The 14,534-nt window shown below is 40.7% G+C and overlaps 1 protein-coding gene across 2 annotated transcripts; it reads left to right on the top strand.

The window, feature by feature from the left end:
- Nucleotides 1-253: 253 nt before the first annotated feature.
- ZDHHC6 (zDHHC palmitoyltransferase 6) lies at nt 254-11,122 on the top strand. 2 transcript variants are annotated; one of them, XM_076339014.1, is made up of 10 exons: nt 254-502; nt 1,901-1,992; nt 4,203-4,362; nt 5,464-5,625; nt 6,249-6,302; nt 7,819-7,986; nt 8,305-8,346; nt 8,749-8,894; nt 8,983-9,026; nt 10,542-11,122. In XM_076339014.1, the coding sequence occupies exons 1-10, from the start codon at nt 254-256 to the stop codon at nt 10,643-10,645; spliced, it is 1,221 nt and encodes a 406-aa protein (XP_076195129.1). In that variant the 3' UTR covers nt 10,646-11,122. The 2 variants fall into 2 exon arrangements, with proteins under 2 accessions (XP_076195129.1, XP_076195130.1); XM_076339015.1 differs by having other exon boundaries at nt 284-502; nt 7,819-7,953.
- Nucleotides 11,123-14,534: the final 3,412 nt, after the last annotated feature.

The raw sequence follows: 14,534 nt of genomic DNA, 5'->3' as shown, positions 1-14,534 counted from the left end.
CCGGGGGGCGGTGGCTGCCCCGGAGGCGCCGGTGGGGCGGAGGCGAGCGCGGGCTCCATTCCCCCCACCTCCCCGGGCCGGCGGGGCGGGGCCGAGGCCTGGCGGGCCCCGACGCCTCCCCTTCCCCTTCTTCACGGCGCTCCCTCTCTCTCGGCAGCCGGCGGGACGGTGGGGGGCTGAGCGCGGCGGGAGCCATGCGCGGCGGCGGCGGCGGCGGCGGCCGGGCGGCAGCGGCCGGGCGGCGGTAGCGGGCATGGGCGGGCCGGGGGGGCTGCGCCGGGCGCGGCGGCTGTGCCACTGGGGGCCGCTGGTGGCCCTGGCCGTGGTGGCCGTGTGCTCCGTCACCGCCATGGCGGACGCCGCTCTGTGGTACTGGCCCCTGGACACCGCCGGGGGAAGCGTCAACTTCATCATGCTCCTCAACTGGACCGTCATGATCCTCTACAACTACTTCAGCGCCATGTTTGTCGGCCCGGGGTACGTCCCGCTGGGGTGGACGCCGGTAAGCGCTGGCTTTCGATCGCCTCATCCCCGGGCCGGGCTCGGCGGGCCGCGGGCTGAAGCGCGGGGCGGGGGCCGGCGGCGCCGGGCGGGGGGAGCGGCGGGCTTGCCCTTGTGCCGGGGCCGGCCTCTCTGGAAGGAGTGTGTGCAGGGATCAGAAAAACGGTAGAAATCGCGTATGTTTCGATGCCACCGTTTCCCCTTTCTCCCCGAAGAATGCAGCCAGCCCCTCGGGCCACTCCTTTCTCCTTATCTTGTTTCGACATCTTCCCTTTTTGCCTCTCCCGCTTTGCTGCTGCTTCCAGCGTTTCCAGTACGCTCCAGCTTACTCCATCCCTTCCTTGTTCTGTCAGTCACAGTGATCTGGGGCTGAACGGTCACGCTTCTTTATTGGCAGTACTCGTTACGTTTTATAGATGCTTCTCAAAACAAAACAACAGGAAACAAGTACTGTTAGCCGGGAATGAGAACTTCAGGGTTACCTGCACGCTCATGCAGATACTGTTGTATTGAAGACTTTGCTGCTAGTAATAAGGATTGGAAGAACTTCATTTAGCAAATTTAATTTTTTTATGTGAGCCAGAAAATTACACGTTTATCTTATGTTCAGTACAGTATTATAAGTCAAAGTAGAAATTTGCATTTCCTTTGTTTCAGTAATCTCTTGGAAGAGTAGTAGTCAAGGACCAGAATGATAGAGATTCAGTATCTCAAGACAGCTGGCCAGAGTTTGTGTTCCAGTGGCATGATAGCAAGATTAGTAATAATTACATTTCTACTTGTGGAATATTTCTCAGGACAGAGTCTAGTGAGAAGAGGATCCTGATGTAGTCTTAGCAGGACAACTGCGTATTCCGCTTCATGAACTGAAGATTTTGGCCAGTATTACTACTTGCTGTCTACAACTCTCTCTGTCTCTCATCTTGCTGTAGTTGGTGTATGTGTGTGTGTAAGAGAGAGTGGCAAACAAAAGCTAGTTGAACATTAATGCTTACCAGTACTGTATCTTAGTAGTAAGCCTAAATTAGCTTATGGTATAAAATGGAGAGACAAGGTGCACAAGGTTTTGTTTTTTAAAATTATAAAGGCATCATGCTGTTTTTTACTCTCAGAACTTCACTATGAAAGCCTGCTTGTACAGTCACTCTTCCTGATGGAAGAATTGTTTATTTCTTTTAGCAACCAGCACTTTCAACATTGGGAGATGGCTGTGTTGATAGCCAAGAAATTATTTCATTTTGTTTTTTTCTTTCCTCGCCACCTACCATTAAATAGGGTTGGGTTATGAAACACACCCTGTCAGGAAGAAAGCAAAGATGCTTAAGTTAGGAGAGTGCCAAGGTATATATTGCCAGTAGAATTATGTATATGTCTAACACTCCTATTCTTCTGTTTAAAGGAAAAATCTCAGGATTGCATGTATCTCCAATACTGTAAAGTGTGTCAGTCTTATAAGGCACCACGTTCCCACCACTGTCGAAAGTGTAACAGGTACTGTCTTTCTTTAAAATTATTTTAAATCCATATTAAAGCAGCTTCAAATATGATGATGAGCTATTAATGTAGTTTATTCTTCCAAGTCTTGTATTGTGCTTTTTTAAAAGCCTTCCATATGAACACTGTACCCGTTTCAAATATTTCTACTTTCTAGTTGTATGATTTCCATATGGTTTTATTGTGATTTTAGTTTAATAAATAAATCTGTCTCTAACATTTTCTTTTTAGCTTGACATCAGTTCCTCTTAAGAGCTTCTTGACGGTATTAACAAAACATTGCAGTACGGTTTCAGGGAAGTGAGCCTGGGTAAATACCTAAAAATCTTTCAGTCTGTTTCAAGTTCTGAGTCCAAACATTCACCTGCTCAGAGAGTGGAAAAGCCTATTCTGTCATCTTTCCTAATGGGAATTAAATGTTGATTTGAGTGGAAATTTTGGACTGTTCTTTACTGTTCACTAAAGGTTTTCTTGAGGGGAGTCAGCATGTTAGGTGAACTAATAAGCCTTTTGGGTCAACTTAAAAAGTTTGTGCCTTGTTATGTGTTAGTCTTCCATCAGACTTGCTTTGAGCTAAAGAACACTTTTATTATAAATAGCTGCACTGGAATTTAGTGCAGCTTCAAAAAAGCAAGCCACTTCAGATGTCTGCAGGCCAGGCTGTAGTTGTGTTTATCGTGGGTTTACTGGACAAGTCTTCCTCTGAAGGACAATTGGAGAACATGGTAAAAGGATATTGCAACATACGCATTCATTTGTTATTTCTATAAACACAAGATGCGCAGTCAGCGTGCTTTTAGGAAGTAGAGACTGAAACTGTAGAGCAGTGCTGTCATTTGGCTGCATTATCCTGAGATTTAAAATTAGATTCCTTTCCTTGAGTGACAGTCTTTACACTGAGGACTTAGTAGAAAATGGCAGCAGATCCTGATGATGGTCTTTGCAAAAGCAAGTTCTTTAAATGATTTAGCTTTTGTCAAATGAAACAGAAGAAACTGCAGCTCATTCTCCAAATCATTTTGCTGATATGCTTTAAGAATTTTCTGCCCCCTCAACTCTGGCCAAACTAACTCATTCCACCTGTATTTCTAGCCTGTTGCAGTGAAGTAGGTAGCTTAAACTACTGCTGAAGGTCTTCTATGCTATGGCAAGTTTCAGTGCATGAATGGAGTCACTTCTTGTGGCCCATCTGAACCCGGGTGAAGTTTCTAGCTAAGATCTAGGAACTTCTTCAGAAACACTTGTGCTGATAATTACAATTGCGTGTTCAAGAACTTGTACAGTGGCAATTGAGCATATGCTAATGAAGAATAATTAATTCTTTAAAAGGGAGAAACTGAACTTCCTATTGGGAATGGACTAGCTTAAAAGGTAATGAGGTCAGTGGTTCCAAAACAATTAACTTTCATTTTCAGAGGAGCTGAATATTTGTGTAATTCAATCCTTTGTTTATCACTTAGGTTTGGTGCAGATGAATTGCAACATTACAGTTAGTGACTTTTACACCTGTTAAGTTAAATCAATGCAATTTGGGATGTGGACAAATCTTTTATCGGGTGTTTTCTTGCACCTGTAAGCTAAACCAAAATAACCAGCTTTATATTTATAAAGACCCCACAGTCTTTAGGGTGTTTATGCGTGTTAAATAGATTTTTGGAAAGGACTTACAGTGGTGTAAGGTTGATACATAGCAATTGATGAAGCTTTCAGAGGGTCTACTTCTGAAAAGAAAGAGGCATTAACACACTTCTGTCTGCGTATCTTTCTATGTTCTTTCTGTAATTAGTTCACAGGGGATTTGATATTTCCTTTATTTTCCTGGTGTGCTTATTTAAAAAACTTGTCAATAATATTAGTGCTTAATTATTGTGTTGATAGTTCTTACACATCCCATTCCTAGGCCCCTGTCTCCTGGCTCTGGAATGCGGTGTTTATTAGCAACTAGCAAGTTTGAGTAGAGAGGAGGAGGGATAATTAGGGAGGGTAGGACCTGGGAGCACTTTTTATTTTGCTTTCTTTCACTCTACAATGTGAAATATCATTCTGGATAGCAATAAAAAAAGAAACTACTGTGTTGATGTCAGAAATTGGTGGGTTTAAATGAATGAATGGAGGTTGAGTAGTAGAAAGTTAGCTGTCCTTTTCTTTGAGCTTTTTGAAAAACATCATATATGTCCTTTATATTAATCAATATTTATTATTCACAGATGTGTCATGAAGATGGATCACCATTGTCCTTGGATCAACAACTGTTGTGGATACCAGAATCATGCATCTTTCACTCTGTTTCTCCTCTTAGCTCCACTGGGATGCATTCATGCTTCTTTCATATTTGTTATGACTATGTACACTCAGCTTTACAACAGAGTAAGAAAACATAATTAAATGCTTAAAATATTATTTAAGTCAGATGGGTAATTTATCTCTGGAAGTATGAGACAGTTTGGTTTCCTGAGAAGCAGCATGTGGAATTCCTTGTTATTCTTTCAACATGTACTCTCAGTTCTGCTCTCCGCCTGTGAGAAGTATGTTCGTTACTTGGAGGAAGATTCAGAGAAAGTTGTTTCTATTTTCTTTCCTTTTGTTTTTTCCTGTTGCTTGTCATAATCACTGGGAGTTTCCTAGAGCTTTGCATTGACTGAAGACAGTTTCTGAGTAGCACTTTAGAGAGAGAGAGAGAGAGACAGGCTGTGTTTTGGCTGGCACAGATACTAGCTGCTATTTATTTCCCACACACAAGTTAGATGCTATTTATTTTCTTTTTCTTGCCACTTTTTTAGAATTCTGTCCAATTCTTCAAGGGAAAAAAAAGTACATTATTTTTGGAACTAAAAATAAATTATGTTGGATTTGTTTTTAAATGGAAAAATTTAACTGCAGCAACAATGTGCAAAACTTGTTCTGGAATACATCCCTTATCTCAGGTCCATGGTTAAGATTACGAGCTTTGATTTCAGCCTTTGTGGTTGCAATGAAAAGCTTGAAAACATCAACTGAGTGTAACAGATAAAGGCTGTGTGTTGTATTTGCAGAGCGATAATGTTGAGAACTGCTATCTGCTAAAGCTTTCAGAGGAAAACCTATAGCATTTGCATTGAAAATGGGTACTGCGCTATGCAAACATTTTCTATCTGAAACTGGTGAATGCGTTTTTGTTAATCTGCCAGAGTCCAGATTTTCTTGCCGATTTTGGGCCTAACTTCTGGAGCTTGCAAGACGGCAATTTTGGTTTAGCTTTCCATCTAGAGAAGGCCTACATCTAGCAAAGAATGTATTTCTGAAGAGGAAAAGTCTTTTGAATGCATCTCTCTCTCTTTTTTTTTTTTTTTTTTTTCTTAATTACTCCACTTGCATTACAAACCTGTCAGAAGTTGGACACTTACCTTCAGAGCCAGATTTCTTATTGGTAACTTGTTTCATTTCGGCAGTCGGAATGTTCTAGAGCTGAATGATATTTTCCCTTTGCAGATATCTTTTGGGTGGAGTTCTGTGAAGATTGACATGAGTGCAGCCAAAAGAGACCCTCGACCCATTATTCCCTTTGGACTGTCTGCATTTGCTGCATCTTTATTTGCCTTAGGACTGGCATTAGGAACAACTATTGCTGTTGGTATGCTGTTTATTATCCAGGTAAGTGTATGACTTCTGTTACAAAGAAGTTAAAAGCTGTAAGTTTTGCCTATTGTGGAGCAGAAACAGAATTCAGGATTGAGATAGGAGCAGTTTTTTAGAGCTTATGTTGCTACGTAACTTTTTCAGGGTTTCATGTTGCTTTCTCCCAGTTCCTCCATTGTTACCACAATTTTTTTAAAATTATTTTTCATGGGAGAACTTGGAGGTGAAAATCTCATGAACTAAGGAATCATGAGATGGGCTTTATAAACTCTCTGGAAAAGGCAAAATACTTGGTATTTCAGGAGTACGTGCCCCTATCTGTCCTTGAAAATAGGTATAAATATGCCTGATCTGTTACTTCAAATGTTTGAGATCTTTGGAAGGAAACAAAAATACACATTTTAAGCATAAACGGAAATACGGTGTGATACTGTCTAAGTGTATAATTCTAGAGGATAGCATTAGCATGTATCTATGCTGAATCTTAATTTTGAATGTTTTCTATGTTTCAGTTAAGCCTGTAAAGGTTGCTTTGTTCTTTAAAGCAAATTTGGTTTGTTAAATGAAGTTTTCTTTGCCTAGCTGATGTATTTCTGCAGAAAATCAACACTAATTTCACTTAATGCTTTTTATTTTAGATGAAAGTAATTTTGACAAATAAAACTTCAATCGAGTCCTGGATTGAAGAAAAGGTAAGTTTTTATTACCGTATTCTTGTACCGTATTGTTACAAAGTTTATTCTCCATATTTATCAATTTCTTGTTTCTGCTCTCTGGATTTAACCAAAGGTGTCATTTCAGTTCACCACTGACTTAACACGTACAACCAGCTTTTGCTTTACTGTCTCTGAAATTCACTGAAATAGTTGAGAAATCATTTAACTGCATAGGTTTTTCTTTTCTTTTTTGTTTGGGGGAATTGGTGTGAACATAGAAAAATATTTGCTTTTAAAAGACTTTGCTTATCTGCTTGGAATATGTGGGTGTGTTCGTCTGAAACTTGAGTTGTCTTTGCTTCTCGTTATGCCTGCCCGTGTCTTTAATTGTCCACCTCCCCTACCCATTCTAGGTGGCATGTTTTGGCTCGTGATTTTTCCTCATTTCCTACTTCTCTGATTAAACTTGTGAGGGTTTTCCTTGATTTTGAAGAAGTACTAGAAAATAATGAGATACCTAGTCTTCTCTCCTTTAAATTTCTCTTTGATTTCCATATCTTTATAGATGTTTTCACAAGATTTTTCAGAAGAAACATAGCCAAGCAGCAGAAGCTGAGTTTAGAGGAAGCAAAACTGACTCAATGTTTAGAAACTAGTTCAGTGCTACCAGGTTATTTTGAATAAGTCCACAAACATTTCATTATTATCTTGTCTTTCTTTTATTCTGTGTCAAAATTAGCTTGAGAATCTTGACTATGTATAAGTACCTAAGTATTGTAATGCCTTCTCTTTGCACGGAATCTAGCTTAGCTAGATCCAAGTCCTATTAGACCTTTGAATAATAGGACAATGGAACATAAATGAAAGAAAACCCTGTTACAACTATATAGAAGAATTTGGAGTAATCTGTTTAAAATTTTTACTGTAAAACACAGGCTGCTAATATGTCCCTTCTGAAAACTGAACACAGACTGTAATACGTAAGTGTTTAATAAAAATGACATTATTGCAACAAAGAGATCAACTCTTCTGTGGCTGCTCCACTAGATGTCATCGTTACTGAAAGAATGAAAAGTTCATGACTGCAGAATGTGGGAGATTCAGAGCATGCCTGTATATGCAATTCTTGGAGGTGGAATAGACATTACCAGTGTTGAATTATGATCATTAATCAAAGAATCCTGAGCTGTGGAAGTCTTTATATGTAACTGAGAAATAGTCAGGCATCAGTCCTTAAAAAAAGCCATAAAATAAAATCAGAGCATGGAGTGGATTAATCAGTGTAGCCAGTTGACTGTTGTTAAAGAGTAAAGGGCAGGGGGGGTGGGGCAGGGGACCCAAACCAGACACGCTTCTAAATGTCATGATTGTTGTAAGTAGTTCTAAAAGCCTGGTTAGTATAGCAGGAATTTACTGCTCTTGCCTCAAAATGTTTGCCTTTAGGTCTCATGGACCCATACAGGGCTTATGACCTGGCCTTCTTAATATTTGCTGCTCGATTGCAGTTTGTAGGGTATGTTTTTATGTACTGTATTTCTTAATTATTTTCCAGGCCAAAGACAGAATCCAGTACTACCAAACGGGTGAGACCTTTATTTTTCCCTATGACACGGGAAGTAAATGGAAGAACTTCAAGCAAGTGTTTACATGGTCTGGGATTCCTGAGGGAGATGGCCTGGATTGGCCAGTAAGAGATGGCTGTCATCAATACAGTTTGACAGTAATTGATCTTTGATGATATCTCAAGTTAATCCTCCTCACTATCCAATTGCCTGCTTTCCTTTGCAGTAATATACCAGCTTTTTAAATAACTAAAATAGACTGACTAGTAACCATATACTTAAGGAACAGGAGTTCTGTCAAACATTCTCCCATTTTTGATAGACTAAAAAAATTATGCTTTTGTGAGTGCCTTTGAATGCTAATGATATTTCCTGTGTTTGTTGAATGGTTTCGATACCTGACTTCATTTTGTGTTGAATACCCGAGTCGTCTTAAACTAAACACTGCCTAAATTTGTATTTATAATCATTTATAGATAGAGCAACTGAAACAGAAAGCAGACAAGCGAGTAAGAAGCGTAAGTATTTGTGAAGTTTGGTCTGAAATGACTTTGAAATATCAGTATAAATAAATGTAAGTAATTGCTGAGACTATTTATTTTCTTGATTTTAAACTTAGCAATTAAATAAAGACTTTGTGTTGCTACACAAACAGTGTGCTGCAACCTCTGCTTAATTAAACTTAGTATTTAGCTTTCTTTGCGTTTGCTCCTTAGCTTCCAGATGGTAAGAAATGTGATAACAAAGATGACTGTGCTTCATTGCTAAGCAGTTAATTTAGAATTTAGAGTCCCTTTGACAGCCGTTGTCATTATGCTCAAATCTAACAGTATGCTTGAATTGATTTTTTGCTATGAAACTCTCAGCAAGGCCATAACTCTTTACAATAATATATTGCTGTGTTCTGTTCAAATTTGTAGGTGCGGTATCGAGCAGTAGAAGATTACAGTGGTGTCTGCTGTCCTGTGACTAAAGGTGTTGAAACATTCTTCACAACACCATGCACTGAAGAACCTAGAATTGCACTAAGTAAAGGGGATCTGATTTTAGCCACAAGAGGCTTAAAGTTAGTGGCTCCACACATTTATGTTTGGTTAAAAGAAATATTGAGATGGGTTCTGGCATCTAACTACCTATTATGCTTTCTTCCCCAGACACTGGATGTATGGTGAGAAGATTCTTGACTCAGCTGCTGATGGTATGAAGCAGTTATTTTCACTTTTGCTGTTGAAAATTACAAATCAATTTTGTAGCTGTCTAGAAATGTGGACAATATCACATGTTCAGTTCTCAAAATGTATAATGACTGACCTTATTGGCATTGGCTTCTCTCCCCTTTAAAACCACATCCACAGTTTTTACTCATTACATCTGGTAGACTTGCCAGTTTTGATAAACATTAAATGAATCTGTCAGACTGAAAGAACACTCATCTAGTAGTTTATTGAAGGTTGAGTGGGAAGGGGGACACTACTTCATATTCTAAGAAAAAGTTAGCCTTTTAGACTCTAAAGAGGTTAATGATATCTTTTTTTTTTGGTATTTAAATAGTGGTCTTTCTTAAACACATTCAGATTTCCTACCTAAACACTCCATATACATATAAGACCTGGGATTACTCTTTGTACATCTTAAAAACAAGGAGACATCATGTCTTTGGTTTGGGATCATTTCCAAGGACTTTGACATGCATTAACGAAACTAACAATTACAGCTATCAAAAATGTTAAAGACTCCTGCTGGTCTGCAGAGAGACAACATCACAGCCACCTGCATTGAAATTTTTACATTTTTTACTTTAGCCCTCAGCTAAAATCTTACCTGCCAGAGGGTGCATTGGATTCTGTTGTCTCTTCCAAACAATTGTTAATACATTGCATGTACATTCCGTGTTGGCAAAAGAGAGGCAGCCAACAGTCACTACATTGGAAGTGTCCATGCTTTTCATGGGAGGTCTGAGACCTTCATGGACTAGAAGTGCTTCGGCAGCTCACTCCAATGAACTCTTTCAAACATCAAACCTAAATGAGTCATTGAAATGAGCATGGTAATAGTTTGTATTGCGTTGCTTATTATGAAGATTAGCAGGAGATATCTGTGCTATATCAAATGTTTTTTTTAAAACGGGTGAAATGTGGTCTGGGTGGGGAACTTGGTGTATACTGAGAGGCTGGATTAGAATTCAAAATAACATTGGCATTTTGGAGAACTAGGCTTCAAAAAAAGGATGAGGTGTTAAGAGCGTATAGCAAAATGCTATACATAGGCAGGAATAACAAGCTGCACTATAACAAGATGGAAAAATTAATGATTAAGTAGCAGTTCTGAGGAAAAAAGAGTCAATCATAATCTTAAGATGAGTCAACACTTGCAAAAAAGAAGAATCTCTGCATAGAGAAGGTTGTTAGCTGCTTCCTGTGTCTCTGGTGTGTAGAAAGAGGAGTTGTGAACTTGAATTATAGACAGAAAGATTCAGACAGGGTATTAGGAAAGCTTTTTCTCATAGTAAGGAAGGTAGAGCACTGGAAAACATTTTAGGCAGTGGGAGAGAATCCATGCATCCCCAGGCAGTGCTGTTAGGAATGACTTAGATGTCCTGCCTTGGAGAAGAAAATAACCTAGGTAACCTCTTGATGTCTCTTCCAGTCCTGTGTTTTTCCTCTGTAGTGGGTCATGTTTTGTCCCAAGTTAATGCGACTTTTCATGTCTTAAGGTGGGATAAGAGAACGAGGCTGGTTCCCTAGGAAATGTGTGGAAAAATGCCAATATGACTCTGAAACGGATCAACCAGTGGATGGAGAGAAGAAAAACAGATAGCCTTCTCATTTTTTTTAAATAAGAAATGGAATTTTTACTTCAGACCACAATCCTTTACTTGAATTTTCTTGTGTATTACTTTAGACTTATGCAATGAATATGTTAGGACAAGGTTTTGTTTTACTCACAGCTGAAAGGGTTGGATATGCCTGTGCCATGGTTTGCATACTTTTTAAACAATAAATAATTGAAGAAGCCATTCAGTGGATTGCCTTCAAGATGCATCTTTTTCATCCCAAGTCAGATTTTTTTCTTTCTGCTGTTTAAATTGCATTCTGAGGGTTCATATTTTAGGTTTTTTCTTCAACCGCATCTGATTCTGATGCGTCCTGCTTATCTTCTGTGTTTTACTTTCTCTGAAGCTGCCCCTGAAAACTATAAAATAAACATCTGATTCAAACTCAAGATAAAATTTGTTACCTGTGACTTTTAACAATGTGAATTGTCCACCTCAAATAAATGATACGTTCATATTCACTTGTGGATTTAATTGTGGTTAGACCTACAGGCATGGGAATGTGAACTGACTGGGAAGTAAAGATTTCACTGTTATAAGCTGTTTTTCAAGGTTAGAAAGACTTTGGCTCTTGCTATAAGAATATTCTGTGCTTTTAATGGCAAAGAAATACAGCCAGCTGTATCTGCTCCCTCTGAAATCTGAGCATGTACCCAAGAGACTAGAGTTCTTGATCCATCTTAGAGTGAAAGGAAGCAGTAGTGCCAAGAATGAAAATTTTTGTGAGCCTAGTTGCTACTAAGTGATTAACACCTTTCCTAAAGCATTTTTAATTAGCATTTGGTACAGATTATTAGAAGGAAGACCTTAAAATGGAGTAACCTGTACCAACTGAAGACTTTCTAAATGTATCCTAAATGCAGCAGGTGGTTTTGTTCTTCCATAGTCTAGTTGCATGTCACATGTTGAGAGTTTTTGCAAATTACTGTTTTAAACTAACACCTGGTTTACCTCCACCTGCATGAGTTGTCTCAGGCAGATGAGCATTTCTTAAACAATGTTAAGTGTATATAGAAATAACTACATACAGACAAGCCAGCATTACTCCTGTACGCGCCTACTCAGACTCTATATCTCCAGCATAAAGCCAGTTTTTTGTTACCTCTAGCCAGTTGTACGTTAGTGCTGATGGTGAGCCATAATCCTAGGCTATTTCTGAGCTGTGGCAGTGGGGAGTTAATATTCAGTTTCAGTAGTTTGCAAGCAGGTGCTTTGCCCCTCCTGAAATCAAAGCACTTATTTTCTAGAGGCAGGCTTCATTAGAGGTATAGGAGTGTATCATACTCCTAGTTTCCCTGCTAGCAAGAGCTGAAAGGCCTTAACTCTGCGGGATGTAGCTATTTTTGAATATGAGCAGAAATTAACATTAAAACCTCCAAACTGCATGGAATACTCTTAGTCTCAACTATAGTAGTTTCTTTTCAGTGTCTGGAGTCTAGAACCAAACAAACATTACAAAAATAAGCTTGTCTTCCAGCTGAGGAAGCTGGCAGCAAAGGACCTCTTGTTCTTGACTTTGAAATGAATAAATAGCTGCTATCTATATTAGCAGGCAGCGATTAACAGTGTAGTAGGAACAGATTAACAGCCCTAATGACCACAGTTGATTGTTAACTGTGAAGAAGGGAATTTATGTGAACTGTGGTCTATTTATAGGGGACTGGATATCTTTTAGTGGTTGAAGAGCATGGGTTCATGAAGGGCAGGTCCTGCTTGACCAACCTGATCTCCTTCTATGACCAGGTGACCCGCCTAGTGGATGAGGGAAAGGCTGTGGATGTGGTCTACCTGGACTTCAGTAAGGCCTTTGACACTGTCTCCCACAGCATTCTCCTCGAGAAGCTGGCGGCTCACGGCTTAGACAGGTGTACTCTGCGCTGGGTCAAAAACTGGCTGGACGGCCAGGCCCAGAGAGTTGTGGTGAATGGAGTTCAATCCAGTTGGCGGCCGGTCACGAGCGGTGTTCCCCAGGGCTCAGTTTTGGGGCTGGTCTTGTTCAATATCTTTATCAATGATCTGGATGAGGGGATCGAGCGCACCCTCAGTTAAGTTTGCAGACGACACCAAGTTGGGCAGGAGTGTTGATCTGCTCGAGGGTAGGAAGGCTCTGCAGAGGGACCTGGACAGGCTGGATCGATGGGCCAAGGCCAACTGTATGAGGTTCAACAAGGCCAAGTGCCGGGTCCTGCACTTGGATCACAACAACCCCATGCAGCGCTACAGATTTGGGGAAGAGTGGCTGGAAAGCTGCCTGTCGGAAAAGGACCTGGGGGTGCTGGTCGACAGCTGGCTGAACATGAGCTGGCAGTGTGCCCAGGCGGCCAAGAAGGCCAATGGCATCCTGGCCTGTCTCAGAAATAGTGTGGCCAGCAGGAGCAGGGAAGTGATCGTGCCCCTGGACTCGGCCCTGGTGAGGCCGCACCTCGAATGCTGTGTTCAGTTTTGGGCCCCTCACTGCAAGAAGGACGTCGAGGTGCTGGAGCGTGTCCAGAGAAGGGCAACGAGGCTGGTGAGGGGTCTGGAGCACAAGTCTTCTGAGGAGCGGCTGAGGGAACTGGGGTTGTTTAGCCTGGAGAAAAGGAGGCTGAGGGGAGACCTCATCACTCTCTACAACTACCTGAAAGGAGGTTGTAGCGAGGTGGGTGTCGGTCTCTTCTCCCAAGTAAGTAGCGATAGGACAAGAGGAAATGGCCTCAAGTTGTGCCAGGGGAGGTTTAGATTGGACGTGAGGAAAAATGTCTTTACTGAAAGAGTGGTTAAACCTTGGAACAGGCTGCCCAGGGAAGTGGTTGAGTCCCCATCCCTGGAAGTATATGAAAAGACGTGTAGATGTGGCACTTCAGGACATGGTTTAGTGGGCATGGTGGTGTTGGGTTGATGGTTGGACTCAATGATCTTAGAGGTCTTTTCCAACCTTAATGATTCTATGATTCAATTCTATTTCAACTTTCATCTGAGCAGAATTTTGCACACCAAGATCACTCTACACTGAACTACAGCATGCCCAGGAGCTCTGCCTCAGAAGTGCACTTACAATCTGAAATGGACTCTATATGCTTTTTTTTTTTAATGCCTTCATCTTGTTTCCTTGTAGCCAAACCTTCAGTCCCGCCTCTTCCCTTTTGTAGCACAGGTAACTGGTGTTTCTATTTACCATGACGACACCTTCACTCAGCAGTGCTTGCCTACAAACAACCAGCCAAAACAAAATGCATACCTCCTAAATGCATTTAGAGGTTCTGCAGCCAAGAAAATACAAGCTGTCTTTCCATTGCTGAAAACAACTGTATCAGAGCATGAAGTTTAAAGACAAACCACCTCTAAGGAACTCTGATTCTTAATACTAGTAGATTTTACTTTCCTTCCTTTCTACCATCCCATTCTACCTTTTTTTTTCTTCTTCATTCCCCACTCCCTGCTTTTTGCTCAAGGAAGACCTTTGTTTATTAAGGAAAGGAGCAGGTATAGATTTGATATAGCTGTTCTGTGTTCTGCAGTGATTCATCAGGGAATTCAGTTGATTTTCTTTTAGGTTCAAATCTCTAGAGAAGCCAGCTCTGGGAGAAGCAAAAAGCAAGTGTCTTTTTCACACAGCAATTAGCTCTATTGAACTCTTTCTTGCTTTTCCCTGAGGGAAGAATTGCTCTTCTTATGTAAAATTTTGAGCTTTGCATCTTTTCTATCATCTAACAGCAAGTCTAGACTTGCAATGCCACACTAGCCTAGCTCAGGCTCTAGTATGATGGAAAGTAGGGGTAACTGCATACTGAAGTGGAACCCTGCCCTCCTATTTAAAGGAAAACAATGAAATAGGCTAATAAGAAATAGCCATCTACTTCAGTTCAGGCAGTTTTTGCACCAAAACAGAAACAG

The sequence above is a fragment of the Aptenodytes patagonicus genome, chromosome 5 (assembly GCF_965638725.1).
Source record: "Aptenodytes patagonicus chromosome 5, bAptPat1.pri.cur, whole genome shotgun sequence".
Lineage (NCBI taxonomy): Eukaryota > Metazoa > Chordata > Aves > Sphenisciformes > Spheniscidae > Aptenodytes > Aptenodytes patagonicus.
This window is presented reverse-complemented; position numbering and strand designations above follow the sequence as displayed.

Excerpts from the sequence above, each read along its gene's own strand:
- ZDHHC6 (XM_076339014.1), top strand. The coding sequence starts at position 254 with ATGGGCGGGCCGGGGGGGCTGCGCCGGGCGCGGCGGCTGTGCCACTGG. Across the intron at positions 7,987-8,304 it reads GTCATCAATACAGTTTGACA|ATAGAGCAACTGAAACAGAA; the intron begins GTAATTGATCTT and ends AATCATTTATAG. Across the intron at positions 9,027-10,541 it reads TCTTGACTCAGCTGCTGATG|GTGGGATAAGAGAACGAGGC; the intron begins GTATGAAGCAGT and ends TCATGTCTTAAG.